Source organism: Aricia agestis, chromosome 19 (genome assembly GCF_905147365.1).
Source record: "Aricia agestis chromosome 19, ilAriAges1.1, whole genome shotgun sequence".
Lineage (NCBI taxonomy): Eukaryota > Metazoa > Arthropoda > Insecta > Lepidoptera > Lycaenidae > Aricia > Aricia agestis.
The window spans coordinates 9,402,300-9,420,913 of record NC_056424.1 but is presented as its reverse complement, the minus strand read 5'-3'; the positions used below and the strand labels follow the sequence as shown (position 1 = coordinate 9,420,913).

Below are 18,614 nucleotides of genomic sequence, written 5' to 3'. Positions count from 1 at the left end.
GTAGGTGTTGTCTATGTAATTATTTGAGAAAACCTTTTGGAGTACGAAATAACTATTTCGAGTTATGTCGCGTCTACATCGAAATTGCACAGCTGACTTGTCTTCGGATAATGTTATCTATGAAGATGTAACGTGATGAAACCCGAGATAAACAACAGAAGCTGACTCTCACAATTCATGATTCTCATGCTTCCTAAATTACAAGCTTTGACTTTGTTTACATAAATCTATATTTAAAACAAAAGTGAATTTTTAATTTTGTTACTCTCGCTAAAACTCGAGAACGGCTGAACCAATTTTGATAATTTTAGACTTGAAATATTCGCAAAAGTCCAGGGAAGGTTTATATTAGGAGGTAAGTGATAGGAAGTTCAACGAAGAACATACCTTTTTTTTTTGATGCGCAGGGGAAACCCATCATGGGTGTCCCGGTTTGGGGATGTGCCTCAGTTAGCTAAAGCACCCCGGGGGTATGTGAGACTCTTACACACTAAAACCACCTGCGGTGCGCCTTCAGCCGTGTAAAGGAGGGACGTCCCGGATCTAACAAACACAGGACTCCCTCCACGACCGGCCAGTCTACCTTAGAAGGGACCGGACTTCCACCAAATTTAGGGAACGCTTCGGCAAACTGAAGCGTTCCCCTCGGCGCCGGGACTGGCTAAGCCGGGGAAGGTTCCCATCCTCTCCCAGAGCCCCGTTAACGAAAAACGTACCTGAGTCGGTGAAACCTGCTCTTTCCCTCTTCAAATCCTACTAAGTACTTTAACTGTATAAATGTGGATGGATGTATGTTAATTTTAAACTGACTCTTTCACGACAAAACTAAGACCAATTTCAAGGAAATCCTTTTTTTCCTGAAAACCATTGTTGAACCTTAGACACACCTTTAATTTCATTGTAAGCGAAGGTCGCTATATAAATCTAGTTTATTAAAGAAAAGATTCAAGCCTCAATGCTGATGACAACTTAATCTTCCATCATCTGACGTCATAATACATCGAGGGTCAACTAGTTAAGATTCTAGAAACCGGAAAAACAATTTTCGCTCTCGGTTACGCCATAGAAACTACTACCTAGTATCTACCGTTATATTATAAAACAGTAGAAGAATATAATGTACGTTAGTTAAAGTGATATTTATGTGTCTCTACACGTGTTTTAATATTTATTAATTAACTAGTAATCGGCTTAAGTGCGAGTCGGACTCGCGCACGAAGGGTTCCGTACCGTTATAGAGCAAAAATAGGCCAAAGGTTGTGTTTTTGTATCGGAGCCCCCCTTAAATTTTTATACGTGGGAGAGCCATGCTTCGGCACGAATAGGCCGGCTCGACCGGAGAAATACCACGATCTCACAGAAAACCGGCGTGAAACAGCGCTAGCGCTGTGTTTCGCCGAGTGAGTGAGTTCACCGGAGGCCCAATCCCCTACCCTATTCCCTTCCCTACCCTTTTCTATTCCCTTCCTTACCCTCCCCTATTCCCTCTTAAAAGGCCGGCAACGCACCTGAAGCTCTTCTGATGCTGCGAGTGTCCATGGGCGACGGAAGTTGCTTTCCATCAGGTGACCCGTTTGCTCGTTTGCCCCCTTATTTCATTTTAAAAAATTATTAAAGTAAATATATAATTAAGGCCTTAGTAGTTAGTGAAAATATCAGATGCCTACCTGTTCTTATCTCGCGGGAACAAAGATCAGAATTTCAAGTTAAAATTTTGAACGTACGTTTGATACTCGATACGTTTACGTTGGTGTAAATGTCTATGTATCAAATATCGATTAGAAAATACAAAAAACGGGATGCTTTACGACTGTCGTGTATCCGATTGCTTTGACGGCAAGAATGTCTATTCGAAACCGAAAACAACAATTTTTACTAGGCAGGTTTATGCATATTATATTTAAAGCTACCATATATACCTACGCGACTGTACATAATATTTACATAGAAACATTAAAGAACTCAATCGAAACATTTATCGAGAAGTTTCGAGATCTCTATTCTAGAATCTCAATATTTTTCTTTGTTGAGAGTAAATTTTCGTCTATTGCTCATATTGCCGCGCGGCTCGTTTTAGTATAGAAGTCGCACGGCTGCCGCACTACTCGCGTGAAGGCAGCCTATAAAGGACCAACAGCTGGCTACTGGATCGATTTCTATAAAATTTAGCGTAGACATAGAGCAGACCAGGGACATTGACATAGGAAACTTTTTATCGCTATAGGGTAAGTATTCACAAGGTTTTAGCTGCGAGCAAAAGCCAGTAACGAAATGTATGGGTCTTTGTTTCTCTGTTTATACAGAATGTAACAAAACTAAGTGATAATACGTTAGGGTGTGTACGTGTTCCTTGTAGAGAGTTCACTGTGAAAGTAGCAGCGCTGAAAGACAAAAAAAAATCACTTTTGTATGGGAAAATTCGTGACGCTCGGGCCTTTGCCCAGACAAAAGTAAAAAAAAATTGGTCGCTGAAAGACCAATTTTTGACATTTTTTTTCACTCTCTACAAGGAACACGTACACACCCTAAAGTATTATCACTTAGTTTTTTACACCCTGTAGATACCATAGGGCATAGAGCAATAAACAGAGTAAGCATACTTCTTACAAGTCCATCCATTACGTCACGACGGGACAAAGACCACATTCCCAACCAAGGTCGATACTCCCGCAGATGTACAAATATGTCAGATACGCCACATGGACTTAAACCTGATGGGCGCTGGTCTAGCACTGCTAGAGCTAGTTTTTAGAACTGAGAATAAAGACTATAGAGCAGTCTTTCCCAAAGTGGGCAATAACGCCCCCTCGTGGGCGCTGAAGGTCTTAACCCTACAGTGGGCGCATTATTCCGTGAAACGTCAGTGGGCGCGTGTGGAGCATTTTGCCACCCCTTTTCTTTAGCTATTTTTAGTAGGAATTAAGTTATACCATTAATTTATTTTCAAACGATTTAAATAACACAAATAACAGTTCAAAATTCACCATATTTATTAAAATCTGTTTTAAGGACTTTGGCTTACAAAACATTTTGGAAAACTTAATATTTTTACTGACTTTTTTTACTTTGTCCAAAATAATACCTTATAATATTGAAAAAATTGATAAGAAAGGATCAAAATTATATGTTTTCCTTATCTGCAGGATATGTTTTATCTGAACAGTATTCACAAAAGTATAAGCAATGTTCATTGCATAGCGACTTTGGCCATCTGTAACAACCTTTTTAGTGCACATATTTTCTAAGATTATATTTTATTTTTAAAGAAAAATAGGCGATGGAAGATCCATCTACCTTCTTGGAAGATGATACTAGGTCTGCTTGTACAAATCGAGTTCCTCAAAGAAATATGAAATGTGTTTTAAATAGAAGACCTTGTGGTCATATATTATGACATGACTCGCCTTTTGGCAATTAATTTAGTATTTGTAATAAATCTTTCAAATACTACGTTGCTTTTACTTAATACTTTTAAATTGTATAATTAAAATTGTTTTTACAATCAATCCACCATAAAGTAAAGTCAGTATTGCAACTTTGGAAAAAAATAATGTCAAAATTTTTACCTACGTCAGTGGGCGCGCGGTGAGCAATTTGCCGCCCCGCGACACCTGATGGTAAGAACCTTAACTTTAAGCGGGCCCCCGTGTACTGACGATGTCCAGTTTTTCAGCACGTATACCTAACGAGATTAGGGGCGGCTACTATAAAGTGCAAGACTAATGAGCTATTGTTTCACGAATTATTAACGTTTTTTCAGCGCAGGCGGCAAAATGCTCATAGCGCGCTCACTCTAGGGTTAAGGGGGGCGGTGTGGGTCTCTGAAAAAAGACGGTAGAGGCTTGGGGGGGCGATTAATTTCATCTAGATACATTGTAAATTGAAACAATGGGGGCGCTAAGACATAATTTGTTCTCAAAGTGTGCAGTAGAAAAAAATAAGTTTGGGAACCCCTGATATAGAGGAACTAGATGACGCCCGCAACCCCGTTGCGCTAAAATTAGTTTATCGCGCGGTAACCGTACACTTTTTACATTATTCTCTTGCCTGCCTATTGACTAGGTATCTTGTGACAGCATAAGACTCGACGAGAGGCGTTTGAGTAGACAATATATGGTACAATATTCATCTGTTGCATTGCTGTCGCATCACATCGCCCACTGCAGCAGGCCACAACACATGTCAAGAAATGATACAACTGTATAATCGTAATACCTACGATAATTAAAAATTGCTTTACCGACACACAAGGTACCTACTGCAAGATGCAGTAACTAAAGAATATTATCATATTGATATGGCGACTAGACACGGTGTCTAAACTTTTCTTAGATCTATGTCTTTACCTGTATTGCGTCTAGATATTCTAGAATCGAGAACATTGTTTGAATAACTATAAATAATGTAAATTTATATAAAAGGACATATTATTGCTTACGATCAAGTTCTTTAATTATACTAAATAGAATTAATTGAATGAAATAGAATATGTTATATTGCCATATTGTGTTAATTTTGGTTTTCTAAGTGACAGATGGATGGCATTTGGTCCTACTGTGATGCAGCATGGTGATCTCATGAATCTTCACTTCACAATCCAATCAACTGTTTATGCTACAGAGTGAGCCATGAAACTTGCATGTACATTCCAAAAACAGTTGGGTAATTAGCATTACCTAACTTTTTTTTTAAATAAAATTAGAAGGCAAACGAGCAAACGGTTTACCTGATGGAAAGCATCTACCGTCGCCTATGGACACTCACAACATCAGAAGAGTTGCAGGTCCGTTGCCGGCCTTTTAAGAAGGAATACGCAATTTTCTTGAAGGTTTGCAGTCTTATTGGTAACTGTGCCAGTATTTTAATATAACTCTTGCTTGGGAGGTGTTTTTATTACACCACGCAAATTGGTCCCTTTGCGAGTAACCGTTACGAATCACATTCCTCGCGAAAAAAAAGGTCGAACACGCCTGAACAATGAATCAGATACCGGAAAATAGTCGACCTCGTAAGTTCACGATCGGTCGACCGAACCTTTCCCGAGTCATAAATTTATTGAGATAATAATTTAATTGGTTTAACAGTTTCCTGCATATTATGATTTGAGGAACTTAAATTAATGACAATTATAATTTTTAGACTCTTTTTTAAAAGATTTTTCATTGCAATATTTTTTTTCCAATCTAGGAAGTATTAAACATTTTAAGCATGGGCTACAATTATTGATGCCTACCACTGGTTCGGGAAGTAACTTGTTAAACTGAAAATAATAATCATGTAGGTTTGGGCAGGATTGCCAGGATGTGAGAGTGGAGACACTCATAATATATATGAGTGTCTCCACTCTCCTAACATCTCATATCTTTAAGCGTAATGTACTTATGTTAATTAAAAACAATAATGTACTTTAATCCTATATATCTAGAGTCAAGACAATTTTAGCAAATAAACTTTTTTGCAACATATTCAGTTCAAAAAATGTCTAGTGTGTGCAGTAGGAACTTACTAAAATTATTCCTACAAATATTTAAAATAATTTAAAATGTATTGTAATATTTTGTTTATAAAATGATTATAATATGATTAGTGATTACACCTTAAAGTATTTATTACTTCCCTAATTATAAACTTTATTTCCTGATATAATCATTCAAAATTATCCTACTATTTCAAGTTGTATTTGTAGATTATCAACTCATGACCAATTCCAGACAAGTTTTTTACAGCAGTTTATCTATTCAACAGTGATGTTGATTGGTTAATATTTTGACGTCAGCCAATGAAAATCGGAGGAATCAGACATTAGTCATAGTTAACATAAGAGTCATATTGCACAGGCAAAGCCACATAGTCTTTACATGAGGTAATGTTATCACATATTCTAGTCATGTACCATGCGTCGCCTTGACACCATAATCATGGACATTATGGCTTCAGAATATTTTACCTGTCTTTTATTACTAAAAAAACAATCAAACATTACAAACTTTAAGGGTCTGTCGACATCTCCACGTCACGTCGTCAACGTGGAATGGTGCGGTAACGTACGGTACGGCATGGTACGTTGACGTGATGTGTAAATTTAACATCAACAATAAAAATACACGTCTTTTTTCTTCTCTTTCTCAGTTTTTAACAATAGCAAAAGCGGAATACGTATTGTGCGGTCCACATTTAGATCAGAAGTGAAGAATGTTAGCAGTTTTACAAGGCATAGCGGTTGACGTGATGTGCAAATGTACAATGTAAATTTGCACATCACGTCAACGTACCATGCCACATTACTGCACCGTTCCACGTTGACGACGTCGTGACGTGGAGATGTGGACAGGCCCTAACTTGTGAATTACTTGGATGATTGTTTTTTTTTCCATCCAATCACCAGACCAGCATTTTAGTACTAACCTGGTAAAATATTGAACACAAACCCACACATAGTTTGTCAAAATTAATAATTAATAGCCTTCCTTTTAGCTTTGCTTTAGTTTGATAAAACATGAATTAATTATTATTTGTTAATTACTTCATTCACCTCAGCTTAAATAACAATTGAATTTTGGTACATATTATCATATTTTAATAGCACACAATATTTGTGTAACTGGCTAGTAAACCCAACTGGCAGCCGGCTGCCGCATAACAATTGAAAATCTATTGTGTCTGCGATACCCACGATGGAGGTGCTACATTAAAGTTAAGTTATCATTCAATATCTCCAAATGTAGCTATCCACATCAACATGCAACAAAGTTGGCCAAGTTTTTTTTTTTTTTTATATAGATAGTAGATACAAGAGGGCTGAGTCCCCATAAATAAGGTTTTTTTTTTATGAAATAAGGGGGCAAATGAGCAAACAGGTCACCTGATGGAAAGCAACTTCCGTCGCCCATGGACACTCGCAGCATCAGTAGAGCTGCAAGTGCGTTGCCGGCCTTTTAAGAGGGAATAGGTTAATATAGTAAGGAAGGGAAGGGAATAGGGGAGGGAAGAGAGGGGAATATGGTAGGGGATTGGGCCTCCAGTAAACTCACTCACTCGACGAAACACAGCACAAGTGCTGTTTCACGCCGGTTTTCTGTGAGAATGTGGTATTTCTCCGGTCGAGCCGGCCCATTCGTGCCGAAGCATGGCTCTCCCACGTATAAAAAGTCACAAAAAAAAAAAAAGTCACTAAATTATAGTTATGCTAACCTAATACTTCATTATAAATTAAACTAAATTATAATGAAGTATTAGGTTTTTATATCAAGTATTATCATTATCAATATGAAAATTCTTATCAGTTATCTATTACAATAATTTATGAGTGTTTATTACATAGTCAGGTTAAATACAGTCAATGTACATTGTACAATTGCCGACAAATCCAAGGTGCCATATTATTTTGACATGTTAGTGGCCATATTTTGACAGTGGCTTTGAGTTACTATAGGTCTACCGGAATCTGATGGCAAAAAATGAGAAAATAAATTGAGTCTAGCAATACCGAGGTAATTGGAATAAAACATTTTGATCCTTATTTTTTTTTATAATGGCTGATTATGTGTGTTAAACATGCAAGTATAAAAATTTATCCAATGATGAAATATCTATATTTTTTGAAAATCTGCTGTCAAAAATTGCCATCATAATATTCTGGTAGACCTATAGTTACTACGATTGGAAGATATAGACAAAAATGCACATCAAAATATAACCAAGTTTGTAGATTTGTTTTTCTTTTCTAATAAGTTTTTAATCTACTTTTTCCAATACTCTTTTGTCGCATAATGAAGCACCAGCAAAACTTGGAAGATTAGTTTATCAAATGATAAATTTTGGTTCAAGTTTTATCCATTAATCCAAGTCTGTATTTATTACTCGTAGCTTTTTATTAATGTTATGTTCTCTACCAAAGTTACAAAATTATAATAACATTTAAAAAAAACCCTGCGAAAATTGTGAACCACATGTGGATTTTAAGTATTTCTTGTTTCAAAGGTGTTCAAAATTTAAATAATCAAAAAACAAGTACTTTTTGCCAAGAAATAAAACTATTGGACTGTTTTATGTACGAAACAGAGTACCGTTTCGGATTATAGCCGCTAGCCGGTACAAAACATGTACCTACTTACTAGAGTCTAACATACCTGTGAGAACTGTTCCCTGATCTCCGCCCGCTCCTCGTCTGTTAATTTCGAATTATCTGCCATCTTTCCACAGCTCCTTCCACAAGAAGAATCACAACATCCACAGAAGTACACGTAGAGCAAAAAACAATAGTTTGCTTCACTTGCTTACACTGATAACTTTTTACACGACGCCACAACACACACTTAAATAAATATTTCCTGCATATAAAACTCGATTTATACGTTGTATTTGAAAAATAAACTAATAATTAAACACAAATCACTGTAAACACGATTGAACAGCGAACTTGACTACCATTTGTGATTTGTCATTTGACTGCTGCAACTTCATTCAATAAAGATTGAAGTGCCACGCTGTGTTGCCAGGTTGTTATGACATTTTTACCAACAGAATTTTTAAAGTTTTCTGGATATTGAAAACAATATCCAGAAAACTATAAAATTGGTTTGGTAAAAACAACGTCAAATTTATGAATACACTAGCTGTGCCCCGCGGTGTTACCCGCGATTTATTAGGTAAACTAAATTGTGTAATAATAGGTAAATAGTTAATTGGTAATTAGAGACAAAATGAATTGAGTTTGATCATCGGAAACATCAATTTTTGATTTGAAGTTGATTAACCTGTCATATTATGCTATTGTTTTTAACTGACTTCCATAACGAAGGAGATAAAAAAATATATTTTATGTTCAGATGTGATTTTTTTATGATTTATGATTAACTTTGCTGTCTGTGAAACGATTTCCAACATTTCGCAGTGTAAAGGACTGTGAGACGGAGGACGGGACGTACGGGCGGCACATCTATACTAATATTATAAAGCTGAAGAGTTTGTTTGTTTGAACACGCTAATCTCGTTAACGACTGATCCAATTTTTAAAAAAAAATCTTAACCCATTTACCCAGGTAGGCTATATTAGAGTGTATCAGGAGTTTCCAATCTTTTTGAGGCTGCAGCGCAGTTACACGTAGGAGACGAAAGCCTATTAAATCAAATGACACTCGAAATCCGTATAAAAATATATTCATGAAATTGACGTTGTAATAAATGGTATTACTATCCCATTTTTTATTTTTCCAACTTGTAGGAAAATATTTCGTTGTTGGTAACTTTCTGGAATTTCACTACCAATGTAGCCAAGCAAATAAATGTTTGTTTATGTTTTCAATCTCAGCAAAATTTATAATTTTATACATTATAATTTATAACTAATGCAAAAATAGTGAATCTTTTTTAAAAATAAAATATTACATTTAAAAACTTATTCAACATTTCTATAATATTTGTTGTACATTTTTAATCTGTGAGGTTGCTGAAAAAGTCCAAACTTTCTCTTACATAAAATAGATGGCACTTTTAACTTCATGTAGCGTCATCTGTTGTTGAGAAGCAAGAAGTTTTTAGAACATTGAATCCAACCTAGATGGCATAGTCAGCATGAGTTCAAGAATTTTCCCGAAAATTCGATACAGAGGTGATGAACATTTTTTCTGGATGCCGAATAAATATCCATCGTTAGCAGTCATGCTATAATTATAATTATTATTGTCATGGATTTTCGTATGAAAATACTAGTAAATTGGGAACTTCTATAACAGGACTCTCTTCCTAGAATCAACTCGAGTGCCAATAATGATTTTTAAGACTTAAAACCAGTTCACATTTCAATGTAATTCTTTAAATAGGGTTCCGTACCCAAAGGGTAAAAACGGGACCCTATTACTGAGACTTCGATGTTTGTCCGTCTGTCTGTCTGTCTCCAGGCTGTAACTCAATAACCGCTATAGCTAGGCTACTGAAATTTTCACAAATTGTGTATTTCTGTTGCCGCTATAATAACAAATACTAAAAACAAAATAAAATTAATATTTAAGGGGGGCTCCCATACAACAAACGTTATTTTTTTGGCCTTTTTTGCTCGTAATCAATAATGGCAACAGCTAGGCACTTGAAATTTACACAAAGGCCTTAGTTATACAACTAAGGCCTTTGTGTAAATTTCAATATTATTATTAATTATTAAAGTACACATACGTGTACTTTAATAATTAATAATAATATTGAAATAAAATAAAAAATTGAGGGGGGGCTTACAAAAAAACAAATTTTGGGCTATTTTTCTCTATAACGGTACGGAACCCTTCGTGCTCGAGTCCCACTCGCACTTGGCCGATTATTTGTAATTTCCTTAAATAAACAGAACTAAACAATTTTTTTATATAATTCACACCCTGGATATTAATTACTAGATTTTACCCGAAACTTCGTTGCACTAATTTATTTAAAAATAACCGCGATAGCTAAGGCGGGAGCGTAGCGCACCGAAGCCATCTAACCTAACCCAACCAAGTCGTATTGGGCCAGCACGATACATTGCTATAATTCATTACCTAAGAATTGTATACTGTTCTTATATATTTTATGACACTTAAAAACATTTTACAACAAATTACGCGTAAAACAAAACGTAACTATAATGTAAAATTAATATTAAAGACACGTTAACAAAAAATAATGTTACGTCACACGTAACTTCAAACACGTATTAAAAAAAAGCTATGCGTCTCCTAGACACAAATTTTGTGTCATTTGAAAGGGGTAACTATTACTAGCCCATATAAAATTCCACCGTTCCCTCCCCTCTCCTTATAATGCGTGATTCAAATGCCAACCCAAATCGCTCCAGCAATGATGAAAAACTCAAAGCAGATATGTTACTACCGCGATGTGAAGATTCAAATACGGCACAATTGGGCCGTCTGTTGTCTAGTCTGCATCGAGCGCAGTCATGAACGTGCCGCGTCTTGTCTTACCTAAATAAATTGAAAATGACGTCGTGCGTGTTTCAAATTTAAACCAATTACGACTCGAAAGTAAACAAAACACATGAAATCTCTTACCACATGTCTTGATTGCAATAAATACCTCGATTATTTACATTTTCAATTATTTTTTCGAACAATCTGGAAAAAATCGAATTTTCGTCATAGCTCAGGCGAAGAAAGAGACAGCGATACGATTCGACGTTTAAAAATAGAACTGTCTCTTTTATGTAAATGGTTTTTCGTATCTTTTGTTTCACTTATCTGTCAAATTGGTCAATGTTTGCAATAATTCTGAATTTGAAAATTGTTCGGAAGAGATTTAAGCCGGAAAATAGTATGGACGTAACATCTCTGTATAAGTAGAATATCATTGCGCTCCAGTAACAAACATACACACAAACTTTCGCATTATTATTATAATATGATATTTATTAGTAGAACCAAGTAGAACTATATTTCTCATAAATTGATTCATGCAACTTGCAAGTGCAAATAAAATTTATATTATAACTGCTGAGTGTGCACACTATGGAGCTGGTTGCGTAGCCCTGCGTCTGGAATATTCTCGTCTAGGGCAGAAAACAAAACACAAAATATAAACTGCACGCGAGCGGCGCTACGTCAGTGAAATCCAGACATCGACCAAGGACGAACGCGTCGCGCATATTTGTAAACAAGCGATAAAAACACTTAAATAAAAATGTCTTTGCTACCGTTTCTGTTGGAGTACGAGATGGAGCGCCCCCGGCGGCTAGTGGACCAGCATTTTGGCCTGGGGTTGTCTCCGGAGGACATTCTGACTGCTCTGGCTGGACCCGGCGCTTTGGCCTCGCGGGATTACTACCGGCCTTGGCGGCACCTCGCATCCGCAGCCCGCGACTTCGGATCCAACATCAAGAACGACAAAGATAAGTTTCAAGTTAATTTGGACGTGCAGCACTTCACCCCAGAGGAGATCAGTGTCAAAACCGCCGACGGCTACATCGTGGTGGAAGCTAAGCACGAGGAGAAGAAGGACCAGCACGGCTACATCTCGCGGCAGTTCACGCGGCGGTATGCTCTCCCTGAGGGTTGTACTCCGGAGACTGTCGAGTCCCGGCTGTCCTCTGATGGTGTGCTGACGGTGACCGCGCCCAGGAAGGTGCCTCCTGCTGTGCAGGGCGAGCGTAGTGTGCCCATCACCCAGACTGGACCAGTGAGGAAGGAAGTAAAGGACCAGGCTAACGGTGATAAGGAAAATTAATTAGTGTTTGTGAATAGTACTTGATTTGTTTGTTCATTCCATTGAAGATTCCATTACACAATTTTTTAACAAGACTGATAATTTTAGTTCAAAATAAATAATTTTAGTTCAAAATAAATAATTTTTATTTCTTTACGTAAACTGTTTTAATTTCCCCCCTTTGAAAAACTGATAAGAAATATAGTCCATCAAGAAAGTCGTGACAGGCGGTAAAATTTTCTAAACGTAATCACGCTTTTATGGTGTATTTTCTTCTTTGTATTTTCACAGAGAACGCTTATTACATTTTAAATATTGTGACCTTGCACATTTTTATCTCGAATTAATAAAGTTCTCATATTTTTTATTTCATTTAAAAAATTTCCCGCCTGTTATGACTTTCTTGACAGACTATAGACCGAACAGTACCGAGTCGGATGACGCAACGTGTCAGCACTGTCATTTCAGACGATGTGTCGGTACTAGACTAGACGACGACGCAAGGTGTCGGCACTGTCCGACGACGTGTCGGTACTGTCGAACGACGTTATGTGTCGGCACTCGGCACTGTCGGACGACGCAACATGTCGGCACCGTCGAACGACGTACGTGTCGGCACTGTTGAATGACGTAACGTGTCGGCACTGTCGAGCGACATACGTGTCGGCACTGTCGAATGACGTAACGTGTCGGCACGTCGAACTACGTAACGTGTCGGCACTGTCGGAAGACGTAACGTGTCGGCACTGTCCGAAGACGTAACGTGTCGGCACTGTCCGAAGACGTAACGTGTCGGCACTGTCCGAAGACGTAACGTGTCGGCACTGTCCGAAGACGTAACGTGTCGGCACTGTCGGACGACGCAATCTGTCGGCCCATTTATTTTGAACGAATATAAGTGCTGGTTCAGACACAGCGGGAACCGCGCGGTTCGCTCCCAGTTTATTACAAAGGCGTTGTATTTACAGCGTTCACATTCTACACGGCCAACGCGCGGTTCCCGCTGTGTCTGAACAAGCACTTGGCGGTAAATATTATCCTCACCTGGCAATAATGGAAGCACCTATGTGATGTGATTAGGGTACGGCCTACGGGCCACGTGGCTCAGTAGGTACTCACTTTTTTAAAGTTAATGGGCCAAAAATAGCGCTGAATAGCATGGACGTACCTGTATAATATTAATAAAATATACAGGGTGTAACAAAAACAAGTGATAATAATTTAGGGTGTGTATGTGTTCCCTGTAGAGAGTTCTCTGTGAAAGTAGCAGCGCTGAAAAATCCAAAAAAAAATTTCACTTTTGTATGGGGAAACTCGTGACGCTCGGGCTCTTGCCCATACAAAAGTGAAAAAAAATGTTGGTCTTTCAGCGCTGCTACTTTCACAGTGGAATCTCTACAAGGAACGCGTACACACCCTAAAGTATTATCACTTGTTTTTGTTATTAGTAAATTGGAAAAAATAAACATAAAAATAATGAACTTTATCTTATATCTTTAAACGAGCAATTCTTGTATATATATATAATGTAATATATAATGTAATTGGAATCTCGGAATCGGCTCCAACGATTTTCATGAAATTTAGTTTATAGGGGATTTCGGAGGCAATAAATCGATCTAGCTAGGGATCATTTTTAGAAAATGTCATTTAATTCGTGTTTTATCGAATACCGAGCAAAGCTCGGTCAAATAGCTAGTTAAAATTAAACAACAAAAACTACAGTCTTATAAAATATAAGTTACTTATAACCTAAGTATATCTAACGTTAGTATCACATACCATATGAATTAAACTAACAGTAACAACAACGAATTTATTTAAAGCTAGCTGAACTACCTAAAATAATTTAATTTTTAACACTATCATCACAACAAATATTATAAAATTACCAACTGTTTTAGTTACTTGTCTAAAAAGGGTATTCCATTGATTTGTTGTTTAACTTTTAACTGGTTCTTTGATTTCCGTACGTACTGGTCCCGTGTAAGATATTGGTATGTTCCATTCGCCTTTTGGTGGTTCCATGCGTGGGGCTAAAACTGACAGCACTCCGTCTGACGACAGTCTAGATTCTATGGCGTTGCAGTTGGTGTCCTCAGGTATCCTGAACCGGCGAGAGAAGTGCCTCATGACGTAGCCGTGCTCATCCTCCCTCTCCTCGTGTTTCCCTTCCACCACCACGAAGCCGTTGTTTATCTTCACAGTCACTTCATCCGGAGTAAAATGCTGGACATCGACGTTGATCTGCCACTTTTTCTCCTCGATCTTTATAGAGGAACCCTCGTCCCGTGGTAGCCACCTCTGGAATGGTGTTTTGAAGTATTCATTTCGGGTCGTGCGACCGAAATTTCGTTCGAAGGATTGTCTGGCCCACTCGGGCATGTCGGAGTCGAAGAAATGATCAGGTGTAGGCATGAGAACGATATGGCGATCGAAAACTGTGTGGAACTTGACGCGATTCCTCTATTTATATATCCAGCTTAGAACGTTCGAGGTGGGATGTATTTGGGATGGTTTTAACTATGATTCACGGAGCTTCTATGTTTTATATGATATATCGAACACTAATTATATCATTGAGCAATACTTGATGCATGAACTACGTCTTCCGAGCTGTATTTATAGTCGATGTACTATGTATTTGCGATCCTATTACTCATGCATTAGAGGTAAGGCGCTAAATCGATGATGTAAGAGGAGTAAACAGATAACAGATGAGTGATAATTTTTATCCTCGACGGATAAATGTAAAATCAGGATAAACAGCCATTTTCTAGAAATTATCCACTGCAGCTGTGTTGACTGTATCCAAGCAGTAGATAATATTTGATTGAACCAAGACTAACAGAATAATATTGAAGCTTTTATAACTTAATACCATTGAGATGTCTTAATACTATCTTTTGAACTCAACCAAGAACCAAACCATAGGAATTTTCAGTATACAGTAGGTAGCTAGGTACTAATAAATAAACAAGCAAAAAGTAAAAACAAACTGAGTTCAATTTATTTATTTTTCAAAATTTTGTCGTCATTATCACTTGCCGATTTGATAGGTATAAGTCTTTCGCAAGGCAAATCGGGGGTGCAGGTGTTTCGAGGCACTGTAATAGTCAAGTGCCCATCAGACAGTTGGGATTCCATATTGCTTGGATCACATCCTTCAGGCAGCCTGAATTTCTTCACAAAATGCCGCTGTATACAACCAGTATCAGTCTTTCTTTCTTGTTTGCCTTCTATTATTACGTGTTCTTCTCTGGCCTTCACTCGTAGCTCTTCCTTAGTGAACTGATGAACGTCTATACACAGTTTGAATTTTTCTTTATCTATTTTTATTGTAGGTCTTAAATTTCTTATTTGATAGCATGATTTCAATTTAGGAATAAGACGAATTGTTGGAGTAAGCATATTTTGGTTACTGTAATTTGTATAACCTCCAAAAATTTCTTAGAAGATCCATGAAAATTCTATTAAAATGTCATACTTATTGTCAATTTGATGAATGTCAAGACCATCTAATTACATTTTAATTTCTTTACTTGAGAGCTGAGCTATGATTCTTTATTGATTTCTCCCACAATACAAAACAAGATGTAGAATTATTTTGATGTACCAAGTTACAAAATATTATAGCAGGAGACTGGTGCCCTTACTAGGTTGCCGTGTGTTAAGGGGTCACCAGAAGGTAATATATTCAGTTAAAATAGTGATTAACATCAGGTAAGTCACAGGTTGTGAGAGCATTTTATAAGACGTGTGTGTGTGTTTGTGTTTGTGTGTGTGTGTGTGTCTGTGTGTGTAATATAATATATTATTATTCAATGTGTGAAATGAAGTTACCACTTACCACCCTACACCCCAGCCCAACGACTATTGTCTTGGGATCAGTTTAAAAACTACTATATGATTTATATATCTATCTTTATAAATAACAAAAATGAATTTATAATTTTGTTACTTCTTGCTAAAACTCCTGAACCAATTTGCGAGTCTTGAAATATTCGTGTAAGTCCAGGGAATAGAAGGCTTATATTAGAATGAACGTAATACGAAGTTCACTGGGTCATCTATGTAGTTAATTTATAATAGCACTAGCGACCCGCCCCGGCTTCGCACGGGTATAAAATATATTACAGCCTATATCACTAAAAAAATTGATTAAAATCGATTCAGTAGTTTTGACAAATAATTAATTAATTTATATTCATTACTACCCGTGGCCCGCATTGGTCGGTACCTACTGCCGCAAAAGCTACGTCCCGCAATTTTTAAATCTGTAATATCTTCGAAAATATTCATTTAAAATTTAAATCATAATATGCTTTGTACGCTTTCATACGTGGGAGATCCATACTTCGGTACGAATGGGCCGGCTCGACCGGCGCAGCGCTTGTGCTGTGTTTCGCCGAGTGAGTGAGTTTACCGGAGGCCCAATCCCCTACCCTATTCCCTTCCCAACCCTCCCCTACTCCCTTCCCTTCCCTCCCCTACCCTCCCGTATTACCCTATTCCCTCTTAAAAGGCCGGCAACGCACCTGCAGCTCTTCTGATGCTGCGAGTGTCCATTGGCGACGGAAGTTGCTTTCCATCAGATGACCCGTTTGCTCGTTTATTTCATTAAAAAAAATGCTGTAAAGGGCCATAATCAATAAATTATTAAAAGTATTTAACTGAATAAGGATTATTGCCGTATTGGTATTTGAAGTTAAAAGTAAATGACAAAAAAATGTTATTGTGGGATATCCTTATTCGTATATACTATCGTGTTTTCTGCAGACCTTTTCAATGTGTACAATACTTGGTACATTATTTACATGAAGAATAGACCACGTGAAAGGACATAGGTTTCTTTTTTGCGGAAAAATTTATGGTTTCCGTGACATTCCTAAATTACGCGGGCGATGTATATTTTAATTTCGCCATAACTTCTAAACCAAACATCAAATTTTAATAATTCAAAGACCAAATATATTCTACTTAAACTGTACTTAGTGATGAAATAATTTCTTTTGATAAGGATTATTAGCATGAGTAAAATAAATCCGTTTAAATGTAGATCAATAAAAATCAAGATTTTTAAATAAAAAAATGGTTGTTGTGCCTCACTTGACATAGATAGGTATAGCGTGTCGCGGACATTTTTGTAGATATTTATAAGATCTACATTTACTTACAACATTGTATAGTTCTATCTTTTATAGTTTAGGCAGCGTACGCAAAATAAGTAAATTTTCTGGTTGTTTCCGAAAAACTGAAATATCTTACGGAACCCTATATTTTCCAAAATAAAAAGTAGCCTATGTTACTCGTAAATAATGTAGCTTTCGAATGGTGAAAGAATTTTTAAAATCGGTCCAGTAGTTTTTGAGCCTATTTATTACAATTAAACAAACAAACAAACAAACAAACAAAGTTTACTTCTTTATAATATTAGTATAGATAGTATAGATTAACTTTTTTTTGTATTCAATTATAATTAAGTATCATATTTTGTCGGCTGTTTCTTGGACAAGATGCAAACGCGAAGCACTGAAATAAACGCCATCCTACGCTCAACCCACCTCCAAACACTTAGGTATAAAATTAAAAATACCACTAAAACACGTCATTATACTGTTCACCTGTTAACGATCCGTGATGTAAACAAATGACGTAATATTTGTAATCATAGTATTTTTAACCGACTTCAAAAAAGGAGGTTATCAATTCGACCTGTATACAGTGGCCGTGTTCGTCGGCGTAATTTTTAGCGCATTCGCTGCAAAACCTAGGCCGTGTTCGTCGGCGTAATTTTTAGCGCAGTCGCTGCAAAACCTCGTTATTGCGCATGTCCAAATCATGTCATGCCATGGCAACGACAACTGTTTACGACTTGACATTTAACCCAATTGCAATTGTGTTAAATGTCAAGTCGTAAACATTGCAATTGTGTTAAATGTCAAAAAACCTAGTGGGAGAGCCATGCTTCGGCACGAATGGGCCGGCTCGACCGGAGAAATACCACGCTCTCACAGAAAACCTGCGTAAAACAGCGCTTGCGCTGTGTTTCACCGAGTGAGTGAGTTTACCGGAGGCCCAATCCCCTACCCTATTCCCTTCCCTACCTTCCCCTATTCCCTTCCCTTCCCATCCCTACCCTCCCCTGTTACCCTATTCCCTCTTAAAAGCCCGGCAACGCACCTGCATCTCTTCTGATGCTACGAGTGTCCATGGGTGACGGAAGTTGCTTTCCATCAGGTGACCCGTTTGCTCGTTTGCCCTCTTATTTCATAAAAAAAACAATTAAATTTTAAAAAAATTCCAAGTGATCCATATCCATATTTTCCAAAATAATATAATCAAACACTATCATAGTGTTAAATAAATTATTTGTGCGGCCGTTAGACAATTTAGGCTTATGTATTAGTTTGTAATATTATAAGTTTATG

General features: G+C 37.2%; 3 protein-coding genes across 3 annotated transcripts in view; 1 reads left to right on the top strand and 2 right to left on the bottom strand.

The window, feature by feature from the left end:
* The window catches only part of LOC121736834 (plastin-2), a 70,475-nt gene extending 62,022 nt beyond the window's left edge, over positions 1 to 8,453 (bottom strand). Inside the window, exon 1 of the mRNA XM_042128256.1 lies at positions 8,130 to 8,453. Within this exon, the coding sequence (XP_041984190.1) occupies positions 8,130 to 8,192 (63 nt within the window). The 5' untranslated portion in view covers positions 8,193 to 8,453. The remainder of the gene's footprint in view (positions 1 to 8,129) is intronic.
* Positions 8,454 to 11,557: 3,104 nt separating this feature from the next.
* On the top strand, positions 11,558 to 12,278 carry LOC121736840 (protein lethal(2)essential for life-like). Its single transcript, XM_042128269.1, has one exon. The coding sequence runs from the start codon at positions 11,662 to 11,664 to the stop codon at positions 12,202 to 12,204; it is 543 nt and encodes a 180-aa protein (XP_041984203.1). The 5' UTR covers positions 11,558 to 11,661; the 3' UTR covers positions 12,205 to 12,278.
* A 1,707-nt stretch (positions 12,279 to 13,985) lies between these two features.
* LOC121736841 (protein lethal(2)essential for life-like) lies at positions 13,986 to 14,672 on the bottom strand. The gene has a single exon (XM_042128270.1). The coding sequence runs from the start codon at positions 14,599 to 14,601 to the stop codon at positions 14,125 to 14,127; it is 477 nt and encodes a 158-aa protein (XP_041984204.1). The 5' UTR covers positions 14,602 to 14,672; the 3' UTR covers positions 13,986 to 14,124.
* Positions 14,673 to 18,614: the final 3,942 nt, after the last annotated feature.

Bases quoted from the DNA above. Each gene is read 5' to 3' on its own strand.
- LOC121736840 (XM_042128269.1), top strand. From the start codon at position 11,662: ATGTCTTTGCTACCGTTTCTGTTGGAGTACGAGATGGAGCGCCCCCGG.
- LOC121736841 (XM_042128270.1), bottom strand. From the start codon at position 14,601: ATGCCTACACCTGATCATTTCTTCGACTCCGACATGCCCGAGTGGGCC.